A 15,702-nucleotide genomic window follows, 5' to 3' on the forward strand; every position below is an offset into this window, starting at 1 on the left:
GTCTTCCGTCCTTACCGATCAACGACATATCACGAAACCTAGGAAGACGTCATGCGATTGGGCAATATCAGTTTGGTCATCTGTACCCTCTTTGATCGCTACGGAATTTGCCTTTATACATCTCATGTAACTACTCCAACCGCTATTCGCCTTCTCGTCCGTCCTCTCAGAGCGCCAGATCAGGCACCCTACAAGCGGTAGATTTGTGGCCAAAGTCTACAAATGGTGCCTAAAGACCATCGAGCTTGCAGGAGTGGTCCATTGCTTTCTTCAGTGCTACCCTTCCCCTTCGGGCCCGATATGCGTGCGCGCCAGGCAACTTGTCATGTTTGTCCTTTTCAATGTTCCACAGCGTAGCGATATCACACGGTCTGGCAATCTTAAGCATCCAGGCGCAATATTTAGGGCTCTTCGTAATTAAATCCTTTGGGAGTACATGTGGATACTGATAGATCAAATGGCAATGTCATAAAAGTCTATTGCGAGCCCCTTGGTCTTTGTGCTGTACTTGATTGGAGCCACCTATGGATTGACTTTGGCAGACCGCTATGACAACTGCATTGAACCGGAGCCCTCGATCTTCTGCCGCTTCGCGTCTACCTCCTTTGACCACTCAGCAAAAACGACGCTATGTCCTGGTGTCGCCAGATCGCGATAGACAGCGAAATAAGGTGCAACAATGTATAGGTTGACATATTCTTGACGGTTCTCTTCCCTCATCCAGGCATCGTGAACCATAGCACCATAAGTACCCAAAGCCATCAACACCAGGTTCAGAAGATGATCTTCGGAAGCAGGAGGCGTGCAATACTTTGCTGTGAATATGCCAGTGCTGACAAGCATGTGCTTGAACTGAGCCAGCGTAGGCTGACCCGCCAAGGCCTTGACTAATGCATTGTGAGCGAATTCCTGGAGATGTTTGATATTCCAGTCATATGCTAGCTTGAAGATATCGAGGTGAACGTGAGCGAGGCACACATCGGAGGGAATAGCTTCAACGGAAGCGTTGGATGTAGGGTCCAAGTACATGAGCTTGTGGCGGTCGAGAGGGGTGATAATGCGGTAGGCCTTGTGATGGCGAAAGAAGTCCACCATGGCGTCGATAGCGTACGTCGGCCAGTCTTCCATAGCAAAGATCTGCTTCTATTCACACACATTAGAATCGTTCAACCTGAAGTCGGGAATGGAGCCCTAAAACAGATGAGCTCGAGCACTTACGTGCTTCTCAATCAGGGCCCGCATGACGGGTGAGTACGTGGCGGCGACCTGCGCATGGCACTTCCATAGGCTTCTGCCAGGACCAGCGATGGGAAAGGTCTGTGGCAAAGACTTTGCCAAGTCGGCCAGGCAACTATGCAAGTTAATTTGCGATCGTGAACAGGGAGAGAAACACATACGAGTTGGTTATTTCGTGGTCTAAACGCAAGTCGTTCTTGCTGATCTCTCTGTGGTATCCAAGTTTGGCTAGAACCTTGTGGAATCCGCCACGAATGAACGTCTTGATCTTCTGCGCCTCTGGACTGATAATGTCCTCGATATCGACGTCTTCGCCCTTGCGCTTGGTTCCGCGGGCTTCGGTGGGCAGTGGAATCGCCATTGTTAGTATCGGCAGTGCGCGCAGTTCCTTCGCAGGGTCAGTGAAGAGCGAAGGCAAAAGCGAGAAGGTCAAAATTGTCAAGGCAGGCGCCAAGATAATGTATAAACATAGTGGGGCCCGGTGTGGAGGTGCGGGAGTGCGTGAGAGCAAACGCTCGGGTGCGCCCATCGTAAAGCGTTGCCAGGTGAACTTGGGCAGCAAAGCCGTGTATGTAGTGGATGGCAATACATGTATGTTGAAATTTTGAAAGACTCCATCGTCAGTTTGCAGGCTTTGACAATGTTCCACCGGAAGGATGGCTTAGTCGTACGCAACACATCGAGCTCCATGTAATTTTGCTTCCCAACTTTCGCGCCTGTTCGATTCCGTGTACTAATGCTCTTTTTTGAACTTGTGTTTCTTCACATTGGCGCTTGAGAGATCAGTTTTGGGCCTACCTAGTGACACGCAGCGCCAACTTGTAGACACTAGACATCATCGTGGAGGCGGATCAGATGACAGTTCTTTCCGGATACTGTTAATCTCACACAAGCGCTTACCAGACCAGCGCAGGCCCCAGGAAGCAGCCCAAACGCTCAGGTCTACGTTCGATATCTACAAACTCTTAGCCTCGCTGTTTTGTGTGGGCTCATCAACACATACACTACGAAGCTGCGTATATCAAGACCGTCACCAATGTCGCAACTTAGCCAACTACTCGTCACGTGCCACGAACACCACATTGCAGTCCATCAATGTCTTCGCCTTGCATCCCCTGGTAGCGTAATCAAACTGCTCTTGCATGCTATAAGAGACTTTAGAAGTGTAAAAACCATTAATACATGTCCAGGACAGCTCTCTTTGTCTGCACCAGCAAGACGAGGCAAGCTGAATTGCATTTCGAGACTACGACTGCGCTTTCACGACGTCTATTTTGTTGCTGTAATTGTATTGCTACATTTGCGCAGCTGAGGCCCGTGGTGTTGGTTTGGTCAGGACTTGTGATGCGGTATACTGGCCTGGGATACGCTGACAAGATGTCGTGACTAGAGAGATGACGTGGATGATAGAAGCAATGTCTTTACCAAGCACGAACTGAGAAAGAAGTGAGATGCCCGCCTTTTGATCTAGTGTTTCTGCTCGATGGCATTGCGGTGTCGTCACAGTAAAGGAGCGTCGCAGACTCATGACTCGAAGATGTCTGAAGGCTGTGTAAACGATCCGGAAAGTGAAACTCCAAGGAGTACGAAAAGGAAGAGATTGATTCCAAAGACATTGTTTGAATTGAGATCTAGACGTGGTAGAGCAACTCGACGGCGAATGAGGGGTAACGCTATGCTCGCTGAGATGGTGAGATGTACCGAAAGGACAGGGAGATGACGACTCGCTAAGATGCATCGGATTAGGATATATGACGTAGGAAACCAGAGTAAGAACAGGCCATGACAGCGTTTGCTGGAACGAAAGGAAATGCGCATAGTTTGCGACGGACGATGGGCCGAGCACGACAAACTCGGAAGCTGCTCAACCCAAGCACAAGAGATGCGGGCTCAATGCGATAGTGCTAGACTTGGGACTAAGCATTTCGTCCCACCAGCCGTCGTCGCGCTGGCATGACGTGTCCTGGTTTGCAAGCCAGGTGCGCATACCACTGATACGCCTGAGCACGGGTGGGAGTGTGTTCTTGTCGCCTTCTCGTATTGGTACGACGCGCTGGTATAGGCGGTCGCGCTTGTCTGAGTTTGCAGTGACTGCAGCGATAAAGAAGGACCAGACGGGGTAGATGGCGGTGTATAGTAAGCCTTTGACTGGTAAAGAGAGGATCAAGGTGTGGAGTGCGTCGGAGAGCTCGAGGATGGAAGAGTGGAATCTTGTGAATCTGAGGGCATGTTAGGATGTGAATGTTGCGGGTTATATGATGGGCTTACCCGTAGACGCGGCAGCGTAGGTAGATGAGCGCGGCGAGGCGAAAAGCCTCTGCTGTAGCGAGCAAAACCTCCCTCTCCGGCCCATCTGGCTCTGAACTCCACTGCTTCAGTTCTTGAAGTTGTCGCTCTTGTGCTTGTGCGTACATGAGTTTGTTCATTCTGTAAGGTCCTGTCGGAAGTGAAGTTGTGGACGATATGAAGAATAGTAGCTGAGGCGAGACCCCAAGGGTCGTCGAAATCTTCGAAGAATCGCTTGGCGACATACCGTCTAACCAGCTTGTCGTCTCGAATGCATGTTGCCGAGTGTTGCTCAATTGACGAGAGGTTTGTGCCGTGCGTGCTAAGATGAGCTGAGCGTGCAGGAACATGATGGGGTCGGAGTGATGGTTGATGACTTCTGGCGGAATCGCATCGAGTACGTTGGCGTGGCAAGACCAGCATAGATGAGAGTCATCTTGATTTATCAAGCCGTGATGCATCAGTAACATGCTAGTAGCCAGGGCACCGTCATAGTGATGCCCATCGCTAATTTGTGATGCTAGAGCTTGAAGTGCCTGCGTGGAGTAATACAGTTCTGCTTGGTGATAGGTATCCTTGTCTTTCGGAATCTGTTCGCAGAGGTATGATGCTGAGAGACTGAGGATAGCGTAGCGTGTGCTTAAGCAAGTATCCGCAACCTGTAATAACGACGTATACACATTCGTCTGCGTTGCAACGGTGCGACCCGAGCAGATGCCCCTGATGTAGAAGTCGATGAGGAAGTTTTCCATATCTCCAGCAGCGGGGACCATGCTTGGTGGGAAATACTTGATGAGACTTGCGGGTCCTGTCTCCTGTGAAGATGTGCTGTCACGAGAACGGACAGATCGCGTCGGACTACGTGAGCATATCTGTAAAGCTTCTACAGTTAGCATTGGCGAATCGACTGCTCAAATTAGCAAGCTACATTTGGTACTCTCATGGTAAAACGCATACCTTTAGCGCCAATAAGATCCGACAACTCAGACAGAAAGTCCTGACAAGCGTCCGCCTTTGATCTCTGAATGTATCGAATGCGCTGAATCACCAGCGCTACTGCGTTCACATCTTTCACCAAAGTTACGTATGGCTGTCGTTGCTGAAGTGTCGCTTTGAACTTTTCGAACTGGTTGCTATTGAGCTCGCCCAACCGCCAATACAATTGACCCAAGACTTCGAGAAGCACGACGCCGGGGCCTTCACTAATCATCCACTGTCGGATGACAAGCAAGTTCCGCCTGCTGTTCCTTTGGTTTCCCTCGGTTGGTAGATCGACTACGCGCCCAAGCAGTCGGTCGATGTGTGTGCAGTCTAAACTTGCGAAGTCGGCTGTTATTGAAAGATGTTGAAGAGCGTCGTTGGCGGCCTCGAGAGCTTTGGCGAGTCGTCTGTCTGCGTCCATAGTGATGCGCTGCACGGTCGATCGCGTCGGCAACAGTACGTAGTATGTGTTAAATGTGTGTGTGCCGGAATTACGGAAAGATAATTACAACCGTACCAGACGGGTGTTGCGGGATGGGCTCCACTGAGTATCGTTATATCGCTTTTGGCCCAGAGAGAAGATATGTACTGAACAATGGGCCTACACTGAAGTAAATGGACAAGGGGAGGTGAAGCATAAACAAGAGACAGAAGCGCCAGAGGCACGGTACCTTGTCCAGCATCGCGTCTGAAACTCTGCAAGCATACGGTGCACGCAGGTGAGGCTCCGCCTTGCTCGCCATGATGAAAATGCACATCAAGAGGCTGACTTCATGCAGGCTGGGCTGCAGATGAGGCCGTGTAAGTCCCCGATTTAGGTCACCACAACGTTAGCTAGCGCGAATTTGGCGAGAGGGAACGGATGTGGTCATGAAACAACATGTCGACTTCCAGTTTCCCAAACGCTGACAGGAGACGGCGCGCCACCACCTGGGCGTAGTACCCGTAAGGCTGGAAGGATGGGGCTATTCAGCGCAGACGTGGGGCACAGCGCTTGGAGACGCATGGAGCACATGGCACGACGCACGTCGACAAGGAATTGTTCGCGATAGCCAGAAGAACGTTTATGGACTTGAGTCGTCTCTCGCCGGGAACGGCTACGGTTGGCGAGTCTTGGTCATTGTTGTTGGCGAGGTACAGGAAGGGCGAGCTCGAAAGAAAGGGTGAAAGCCGGCGAGCCAGCCGAAAGAGGAAAGGTGCATACTCTAGCGAGGACGGTGAGGATCACTCAGCCACATCCCCAGCTTGAGTTTCCCTTCAATCGGGTTTTCACCCAAAGACCATGCCATCGGCGCGCCGCTTCTGCAACGTCGGTGCACACTGCTCTCCGCACCACTGACATCCTCCTCAGGGCCCGAGCGAGGCAATCGCTCTCCGACGTAAAGTACATGCGCGCAGAGCCTCGGATGCCGAAGAACGGCCTGTCGGGGGCATCCGCTCCTCGTAGGTCTGAGCGGCAAGCATCGACCTCTCGTTCTTACCTAGGTACGTAGCTGGCTCGATACCAACCCGGCTGTCCACTTCCTGCCTTTACAACGATCGCAAACTTGTCGATCATTATGAGGCAGGTGTGATCCGCTTAAGGTCCATGGATGCCTCTGCTAGCTCTCGAGACGACGACCGACATCCTTTCACCAGGTTCACCGCTGGATGCACTTGTCACAGGATCAAGACAACACAGCCACGATTTGGTTCCAGGCATTTCCAGCTGCGGCTCCAGGGATCTCAAGGTCCAGGCAGCTCTTATACATCTAATAGGTATATCTGCGCAGGGGCCGAGTCGATTGTGAAACGCTAAACCGAAACTGTATAAGGAAAGGTGACTTCGATGAACAGTGCATTTGTTGAGAAAAGTATGGAATTTGACGGAAACTGATGATACGTATAGTCCTACAACGCCACAAGTGCTGCCACAGGACATGACCGTCATCCCATCTTCAGCTACTCGACCCAAATTCACATTTTCATAGCCTACTAAGCATTTGGTGCGCTTCAAGCGATGGCTTCAAGTTGTTCAACCGCTGGTACGCCGCACTGCTCCACTCTTATTCAGCAAGATGGTATATGCTGGCATTATCATCAGTGAGCTTTCCCATTCACTTAGCGCCCTTATCAGCAGGTGTCCAGAGGTCCGAAAATACTCGACCGGGATGAAACACTGTCGATGCAGCAACTGCAAGGACTATCATTGGCCCTTCGAAGACCATGAATGTGGCTTCGTGATCTACCTGAGCTCCGCCGAAACCGTTCCAAAGCTCAGCGACACGGTATATGCAGCGCACATAGTTGAGCACTGTTGCAACAAGAAGAGTCTACTAGAAACAGATGAAATTCTTTGTCGAACGAAGGTGGTCGTACAGTGGTGGCCGGGCGCACGGCAAGCTGCCCGAGATCTTCGCATGCCGAATACGGAGAGGGAACTCGTCCCAGAGAGCCAGGAAAAGAGTCACGGTGATGACTTGGGACATCAGACCAGCAATCATGATATTGACTCCCGTTCGTGAGCTGTCCTTGTCTCCCGTAGTTGCGACCACGCCACCACCAGTAGCCTGTAGGACAAGAGCGAGCAGATTTCAGCCGACGACGAAGACGTACGTGTAAATCTTCTGTTTTGACCTCGGATAATCGGCTCCGACGATTACGATGATGTGTCCGAACGAGAGATAGATGCCAGCGGTCAGGAGAGCAGGTGATATGGTAAGCGCAATGCGGTTACTGGATTCCGTTAGACATGCACGCAATATGCGGCCGGAGTAGCTTACACAACGAAAAAGTTTATGCTGGAAGAGTTCAGGTTGAGCATGACGCGGCGGATGTACCCCACTGCTTCTCCGAGCACGTCAGTGCACATGACATCCGTGAACGACCAGGTCTTGTTCCGGACGCCATACCACAGCTGTTCACCGAACAGTGCCAAGCATCGGGCATGTAGATTACGTTTCCCCCCATGTTGGTCGATATTCGATGACTCGCCAGGACTCTGGACATTTGCCAACTGAAGACATGTCTTCAAGGTTGTGCTCGAACACAACTAAGCCCTCAGCGACACCTTGATCTGACTCCATCCGTTCGGTGCACCGTATTAGCTTCCGCCGATCTCGCAAGTGGTTTGCGCATCACTGCTGTGAGCTTTGGCGTGTGCCTGCGGCTGATACATAGCCACCGAAGTTCAAGCGAACAGAACTGGCGCAGGCGCAGCGGGAGGCTGCCGTTTACAAGCCTTCGAACATGCGGAAATAACCTGATTGGTCAAACGTCAGGAAATTTCCATCGGCTTGACTGGCTGAACTGAATTATCAGAATAGCAACGAAACAAAAGGGTGCAGGCTGAAGCGAAGAGATCTACAACGGCGAACGCCATTGTTGGGGGAGCTGGCCAATTACGCACAGTCCAACCTCCCCACTTCGCCTTGTCTCCGTCCTCAACCTCAGGCCTCCCAGGCGCAGCGATCCTTCGCACAACAAACATCACTCCTTCATTGGTGCTATCGACGCAGACAGAAGTTGGGAGCGGTCTTTGCGATCTTCACAAGCCTGCTCGTCGTGCAAGGATCAGGACGAGCCAGCCTTTCTACGAGATCAACACGCCGGTTGCAGCTTCGTGAGATCTCCTTACTCCTCGAATCTGATCCCGTCTCTTCACTTCGTTATTCTACCATCTCCACAGCATCTACTGCTTTTGAAAAGGTGCTGCGCTGGCTGCTGGGCCTACGGGATAGATCATCATATTGTCTCCATTGCGCACGCTGTGCTTCGGATCTGGAGACGTGATAGATGGCCATTGGTATGTACTGCTCTAAACCATCTAATCATGTGCAAATTCATGTTCCCGAGTATTATCTAATTGGGGAGCATGCATTCTGCTCAAGGAAAAGCCCAGAACTGTCGTAATGTAACAGTTTGTGCCTTCTTTCGGCGTTGCGCGTCTACTTCGATTACTAGTCCTTCAACACTGTTAGTCGACGTTGATCCAAGTGACTCTAGTTCCACACTGGTTATCGGCATGTTTTGCGACGTTTCATCCTTCTTGCACCATTCCCAGGTTCTTGTGCCTGCTAGTCCAGGCACAGGATCTGGCCTTCTGGTCGACATACAACGGGTATGAGCCAATTCAGGATCGGCGACTTGCTCGATCGAAACTGCAACAAGGGTTATCGCAGAGCCCTCACCGGATAAAAGAGCGTCATCATAGACAAACGACCTTATGCTGTTCTCTCTGAAGATGCACCGTCTCGAAGCGCATTGGGGTGGTGTTGTTTTTGGTCTCTTTTTGCGTGGGTTGTATAGGTGTGGGCGGGGTTAGAGGTAGAGTGAAGGTAAAGGCGAAGATAAGACGGCAAGAGCGTCTAGCTTTGATTTATTCTGGAAAAGTAGAACATGTGTAATAATAGTAGTATCTTTATCGCTCTATCAAATTAGCGCTTGATCTCTTGTTATCTTTCTTGTCCTACTGCTGCGCACAACTTGTGGTTTGATATCCACACTTACCTTGACCTCGAGTTCCTTGCGCGTCGCTGCCTAGCCTTCCGCGAGTGGGGTTAGCGTCAGTCTGTGCTTCCCAATCTGGCTACGAGCAGTTGCTCTTTCCCTACCAGATACCTAGGTACTCTCCATCCTACTCCCCCACTACGAGTCACTGGGACCGCGATAGAGCCCAGATTGTTAAGCGCCAGCTCGGCGGCGAAAACCACTACTACCCGTGGTGGATACAAGCACCCCAATAAGACTCACTTCATTGCACTGCAACGAAACCACAAGGTAAAGTCTACAGAAAATTCACAATACTTCGAAGCTAATCCAGGACTTTGAAGCTCCACGATCAAGCATGACGAACGCGCAATCCCGACCCCTGGGGTTCCTCGACTTGCCTACAGAATTGCGACTGATGGTGTATGAGCTTCTGCCGAACCGTACCATTCGTACTCGATATGTCAAGCGCAGCAGCGACGGAACGACTGAGAGCAGCTTCACTATCATCACGTACACCGCACCTACCGCTATCTTGGCCACCTGCAAGACCATCAACAGCGAAGCAGCAACCATCCTCCTCAAGACCACACAGCAACTACTACCCGGAAGAGTCGTCGAGCGGTTTCCTTATCTCACTGGCACTGCGCCCAAGATCGAGGCGGAAATCCCCGCTTTCTATATCCTCAGTGCGCGGAAAGGAGTGGTCAAGGCAGCCATTGACTGGTACGCTTGCCTTCAGACGACCTCGTCCTCCGACTTCAATACCTTCTTGAATTCTCATGGGTACAATATGTTCTCTCTCCTGGAGAAACACGGATACATGACGGAGGGTGGAACATGGGAAGAAGGAGTTTGTCATCTACTCAACTTCATCCGCAAGTCTGGGTGCGTACTCCACCTTCGCCGCACGTTGCTGAGTGACGTACATTTGGAGGATGATATCGACCCGCGGCGGTTTGCCCACCCTTCCCGCATCTTTCACATTGCCGTTTCGAAGGGCGCCAGAGATCAGATGGACACAGTCAACGCGGTCAAAGACTTCGGTAGAGCTTTAAGCGTACTTGACTCCACACGCGACATTCGTGTCAGTATTCACGCCCTTGCCTCAGCATCAGAAGAGACCAATGCCGCGGTCCGCGCAGGCGGTACGAGGGTTGTGCTCGAAATTAGTGAAGACCGGCGCGATAGACACTATTACGTTACTTCAGTCCTCGCATTAGGCAAGACAATGCTAACAAGGTATGGAAGGAGGATTACAACCGATTCTGGGGCGAGGGCGAGTGGAAGCTCTGAGAGACCATACAGATGTCATAGTGATCAAGGCTGAGGAAACGGCGTTCAACGCTCCTAGAGGCTTTGCCCTACCCGGTAGTCGGCACGCCTGATGTGTATGCTCCTGAACGAGATATCAGATCTCGAGGAGACTTCATGTGAACAAGCCATTCTGGCGATCCATAAAAAGTGTAGCACAATTAATCGATGCCTACATCCCAACCTTTCCCATCCTAACCACCTCATCAATTAACCCCCAACAAATCCGGCAACTCAATCAACTCCCTCTGCATCTCGCTACACATCTCCAAAAACTCCCTCTTCTCCATCTCCGTCGCAAACTCAATCTTCGCCCCGCTGATAACCTTCCCCTTGTCCACACTCTTCCCAGCCCCTACTTTCTCCTTACCTTTCCCTGTAACAGAAGCAGTGGCAGCTTCTGCAAAACTGTCCTTCCTCATCGCGCGATCGCCCCGATCAATCGGTACTCTCAGCCCTTTGATCTTCACCTCTCTGTCCCCACCGTCTTTCACTTTGATAGGGTTGACGGAGGAGTTGAGGTAGAAGGCTAGGTAGCCATTTCGGAAGTCGGCGGAGAAATGGATTAGGGCGATGATGGCGCCTGTGTCGTTATCTTCCCATACGCGGAGGTTCTCCAGGCCGCACATTTGCTCGGCGTAGGAGAAGGATTTGGAGAGGCCTTCGTGGATGCGCATTGTTTTTTCTGTGCGGAATGTCGCGAGCAGAGTGCGGCCCATAAGTTCGTTTTGGAAGAGTGCGGCCGCTGGGTATGCAGTTAGTCATCGTCTTCTTCCTTAGATGCTGTTTCGGTAGTCTACCTTGTGGTGAGTCGAAGACGTAGTTGACCCAGCTTGTCTTTTCTACACGCACTGGCCGATTGCCGTGTTTGACATCGTGAAAGATGAGCTCGCAGAGAACTGTGATGGAGGCTTTGGCTGGGTTGAAGTAGCTGGAGTACGGTATGTACATCTGGTCGTCTTCCATACGTAGCTCCACGCGGGTGGTGTTGTCGTCGCTAAACGCCCATACGGATGTCACGACGCGCACTGCCTTCGTCTCAGAGTCGGTTACGCGTTTCCGTACTACGGCGATTCTGCACTCTTCAGAAGCCTGGATCATTTCGACGTCTCTTGGGTCGTCTTGGTTTATCCGGTGCGAGTATTCGACGAGCGAACCGCGACTTTCTGTAGTTAGCATTGCTAAACACGTACACTGAGAAGAACGGACTAAGGGTAAAGTCGGCTTACACATCACATAGAATGGCGGAGTTTCGAAAGGCTTCTTTCTCGAAGGCGGCTTTTTGACTGGTAGTGGTTGAACTTCGGTGAAGTTTCATGATCTCTGGTTGCAACGAAGGGTAAGGGCTTAACATGGCATGCGATGTCTGAGTAGGTGTTCTTTCGAGTTCATAAAGTGAGCCGAGCTTCATAGCCGGAGGTGGGAGTAGCGTATGATGCCGATTGTCAGCCTTTCGGCCCGGCTCGCATACTTCCGGTGTTCTTGGAAGAGGTGATATATTCTTGGTCGATGTCGAATATTGTCGGCTCAGATGGGAGTCAGGCAGTAACGAAGATGGACTTTGCCAACCGACTGAGCTTGTACCAGCGTCAGACGATGCATAGCTACTGCTGGAGTATCGCAAAGATGAGCCGCCAAAGCTAAATCCCGACACACGTTTTTGAGCGGGTGATGATGTTCTTGAGGCGGATACGACATCCGCCGGAGATGTCGGAACAGGAGCATCATCGTTGAATCTGACTATAGAGGACTGTTCGTGGGACTCTGGGCGCTGCGGGATCCGTGGTAGAGATATTTTGACATTTTGTGACCTGAGTGAAGATTCTGGGGGAAATAAAGCATGATACGTTTGGCTCAATGGGTCGGCGTTTTCGGTGGTCGGTGAACGCGCAGGGTTCTTTGCTGGTACGGGTGGCACATGTGAAGTGTGTGGTGCAATCATTAGGTCCTCTACCATACGATGTACTTCGTCAAGCTGCTGATCGATGCTTCCAGCCAAGTGGTGCATGTTATCGATTCGCTCTGCGATTGGTATGACGGTGCTGTCCATACGAGCCATAGACTTGCTGCACCATGGTCAGTAGATGTGTGACATGGATCTGGCAGCACTAGCCTTTGCAATGCTTCCGTCAACTCATCGATAGAGTTCGTATGTGTCTGTAACATCTCTTTCAGATCTGCGAGGTTTCCGCCCTCGGGAGTCCAGATCATCGTCCTGTATGAGGCTAATACCAGATCGCTCCACGAGCGCTCAATTGCGAACCCTCCAACTGTGCGGTGCTTCTTGATGACTTGGTATTGGTCGATCAGCGAGTCAAGATCATCTACTGTCCGTTGACAAGACCTTAGGATGGTACCAACGCCATATTTTATTTCCTGGTCAGCGTCCTGTAACAACTGCCGCACGGACTCCGCGTGCAGCGTCTCTGCCAACGATGCCAATGATTTTGCGAGGCTGCCGATTTCCGTCTCAACATATTGAAGCTCCACTGGCGCATTCTTTTGGCAAGCAGAAAAGGTGCGTCCAATCTTCCAAGCCTTCTGCGACAGCACCAAGATGTCCCCAATGTTGGGGACGGTCATGGTGGCGGACGATGACGGGTCATGCACGAAGTTGAGCAATCAGCCAGGTAGTAAGACAGCGCACGGATGGGAATGGGGATAGCAATTCGGAGTGTCCATAAGGTCTAGAGAATAGGTAGAGAACATCCGGGGGAGCTCTCGATATACTGTGGACACGGGAGGCGTGGGGGCTATGCGATGAAGATTCGCAGCACAAACTAGAGCAGGCCCAGCGCCGTGCGCCTGGGATATAAGACTCCATAACGAGTGCCCGCGTGTACTGTGGGGACCGGTGGCCGGGTGTTCCAGTTCGCAGAGGTTGAGAATGGAGGAGCATGGGTCGCGATGCTCGACCGGGATACCACGTGGGTCAGGTAGCGTCTCGCCATTGGCGTCAACCGCACAACCGGCATTTGCCCCGCGTAGCTGTCAATACCTGCCAACCGGCGCTGGGCTCAATGAGGACCGACGTGCGCGCAAGCTTAGACTCCGCAAGTTCCAGCAATTGTGACACGCATGCGCAAGACGAATGTGTTTGGTGCAAAAAGCGGGCTACCACTCGGACCGGGCAGCCATGGCACCGGCCGTCCTGCAGGGTACCGTCAATTCGTATTAAGACTTTGGTATACATGTACAAATCCCGCCTCCTGTGGGATACGTTTTGCCGACTTCCGTGCGACGTGATAGAGTTGAGGAATTTTCGAACACATGGTACTTGTATAGCCCATCTTCCCGACCATCACGGTCCAAATCATACCCGAGAATCCATGCGCCTAGAGTGTGTAGTATTGTACAATGAATCGCAAATCGTTGTTGTCATATCGTCGTCTGGTGCTTATGCGAGGGGAGAGAAAAGACTAGAAGAGTCAGCTAAGTTCCCAAATGCACATTGGCTGGGATCGAGTGGTATGTTGGAAAAGAGGTTCAGAACAGAAGCGAGCGACTCGAAGAGCGGAAAGACCATAATCCCCGTAGATGCCTTGGTCTTCCACTGACACTGCCGGGCTGGCCCATTATGACCTTAGTGTAATCTTGTAGGAACAATACTACAATCTCCTTTTTACAGTCTGCTTCCAGTCTTCGAAAGTCGCCAGGCAGACTTCCACAGCCGGCGAAGTTCTTTCCCATTGTGAAGAAGAACCTCGTGCTGGTATAGGTACGGCGGGAATAGGCGGTGTACTCACCGGATGAGAGAAGGCTTAGGCTCGCTTCGAGAGTATCCGAGGTATAGGATCAAAGGCAGGTAGCCGTAGTGAATAGCGACGCGGGAGACATCGATGATGCGCGCGATGCGCTCCTGTATGGAGTCAACGGAAGCCCGGTCTGGATGTACTTGGCGTATTGACGGACCTTGGACTCTTCTGACAGCTGGTACATGTTGAGTATGTAGTCGGCCTGGGGTTGAGGTGGTCGAGTTGTATGCGGTAATGGGTGAAGGCGGGCCCAGCGAACGAAGTTGCGATGATGCGTAAAGCTCAAAGTTTTGGGATTAGCCGCATGCGTGTTAGCGCAAGCTCAGACTGGAGCTCCAATATCTTCGAGATGCCTTCACTTCGTTCCTGAACACCAGTTCCCATTCACGACGCCTCACGACCCCAACTAAATCGTCCGGATTTCTATTGCGACCCAGGAATCAGCGTTTCGAGCCTATAGACAGCAGCCCTTTCAACATGTCGGCCCCGAGTGCGCGTCACTGGTAAGTTGCAGCATTCCGAGTAGCGAACAAGTAGCGAACATGAACTCACGAATGCGCAGGGAACAGAATAAAGAAGCCACAGTCTACGTCGGAAACCTCCATGAGCGCATCACGCCCCGCATCCTTCACGAGCTGATGCTCAACGCCGGCCGAGTACGAAATGTCAACATGCCCGTAGATCGCGTCAACGGCCAACATCAAGGGTTCGGTTTCGTCGAGTTCCACACGGAAGCAGAGGCAGATTACGCGCCCAAGATCATGAACAACGTTGCGCTATACGGAAGTCGGATACGTGTTAACAAGGCGTCCGCAGATAAGCAGAAGAATGTTGAGATTGGCGCAGAGCTGTTCATTGGTAACCTTGATCCTGGAGTGGATGAAAAGACACTGTACGATACATTTGGCCGCTTCGGACCGTTGGTGAATGCGCCAAAGGTTGCGCGCGACGACATCACGCAAGCATCCAAGGGATACGGGTTCATCTCCTACGGCGACTTCGAATCCTCAGATGCGGCTATCGCGAGCATGCACAACCAGTACATCATGAGCAAGCAGATCACGGTTCAATACGCATACAAGAAAGACGGAAAGGGTGAGCGGCACGGAGACGAAGCGGAGCGTATGCTCGCGAAACAGGCCAAGGCCCACGGAGTTGCGCCTGCTGTGCAACCTCTGCCGGCACATCTTTTCCAACTTCCACCAGGTGCTGCACCGAGCGGACCAGCCATGGGCATGGATGGACGTGGTATGCCCGGCGCACCAAGCGGACCTGGAGCAGGATATGGACCCCCTGGCGGACCTCCCGGCGGACCTCCTGGTTACGCTCCCAACGGTCCTGGAGGCTATGGCCGACCTCCTTCCGCAGCTCCAGTTGGCCATCCAGGTCTTCCACCACCCCCATCTGGCTTGCCTGCTCGCCCACCAAGCGGCGCTCCGACGAACTTCTTCCCTCCTCCGCCCGGCTTCAACGGCCCACCGCCAGCCTTCGGCGGTCCCCCAGGTTTCGGAGGGCCTCCCGGCTACGCTCAGGCACCGAGGTAGAGAGAAGAGACGCGAAGGGATCAATGACAATCACGTTGAATATGGGCGTTGTAGCTTGAGCAGTCTCCAAAATGCTAGAACCAGTACTTCAGCGAGCCAGGGGATCAGGCCTGTCGGTA

The 15,702-nt window shown here is 52.1% G+C and overlaps 4 protein-coding genes across 4 annotated transcripts; 1 reads left to right on the plus strand and 3 right to left on the minus strand.

Annotated features, from left to right (window-relative positions):
- Positions 1–546: 546 nt before the first annotated feature.
- Positions 547–1,157, minus strand: J4E90_003130 (uncharacterized protein; the record flags this gene model as incomplete). The annotated part of the gene is given in 2 exon segments (XM_051432703.1): positions 547–1,137; positions 1,152–1,157. 2 exon segments carry the CDS (start codon positions 1,155–1,157, stop codon positions 547–549), a joined length of 597 nt encoding a protein of 198 aa, XP_051294125.1.
- A 2,343-nt stretch (positions 1,158–3,500) lies between these two features.
- J4E90_003131 (uncharacterized protein) lies at positions 3,501–4,465 on the minus strand (the record flags this gene model as incomplete). Its single annotated transcript, XM_051432704.1, has 2 exons — positions 3,501–4,394; positions 4,460–4,465. The coding sequence occupies 2 exons, from the start codon at positions 4,463–4,465 to the stop codon at positions 3,501–3,503; spliced, it is 900 nt and encodes a 299-aa protein (XP_051294126.1).
- A 6,025-nt stretch (positions 4,466–10,490) lies between these two features.
- J4E90_003132 (uncharacterized protein) lies at positions 10,491–11,517 on the minus strand (the record flags this gene model as incomplete). Its single annotated transcript, XM_051432705.1, has 2 exons — positions 10,491–11,029; positions 11,514–11,517. 2 exons carry the CDS (start codon positions 11,515–11,517, stop codon positions 10,491–10,493), a joined length of 543 nt encoding a protein of 180 aa, XP_051294127.1.
- A 3,064-nt stretch (positions 11,518–14,581) lies between these two features.
- On the plus strand, positions 14,582–15,583 carry J4E90_003133 (uncharacterized protein; the record flags this gene model as incomplete). Its single annotated transcript, XM_051432706.1, has 1 exon — positions 14,582–15,583. The coding sequence occupies one exon, from the start codon at positions 14,582–14,584 to the stop codon at positions 15,581–15,583; it is 1,002 nt and encodes a 333-aa protein (XP_051294128.1).
- Between the last annotated feature and the right edge of the window lie 119 nt (positions 15,584–15,702).

Source organism: Alternaria incomplexa, assembly GCF_024043165.1.
Source record: "Alternaria incomplexa strain BMP 0042 chromosome Unknown scaffold_3, whole genome shotgun sequence".
Lineage (NCBI taxonomy): Eukaryota > Fungi > Ascomycota > Dothideomycetes > Pleosporales > Pleosporaceae > Alternaria > Alternaria incomplexa.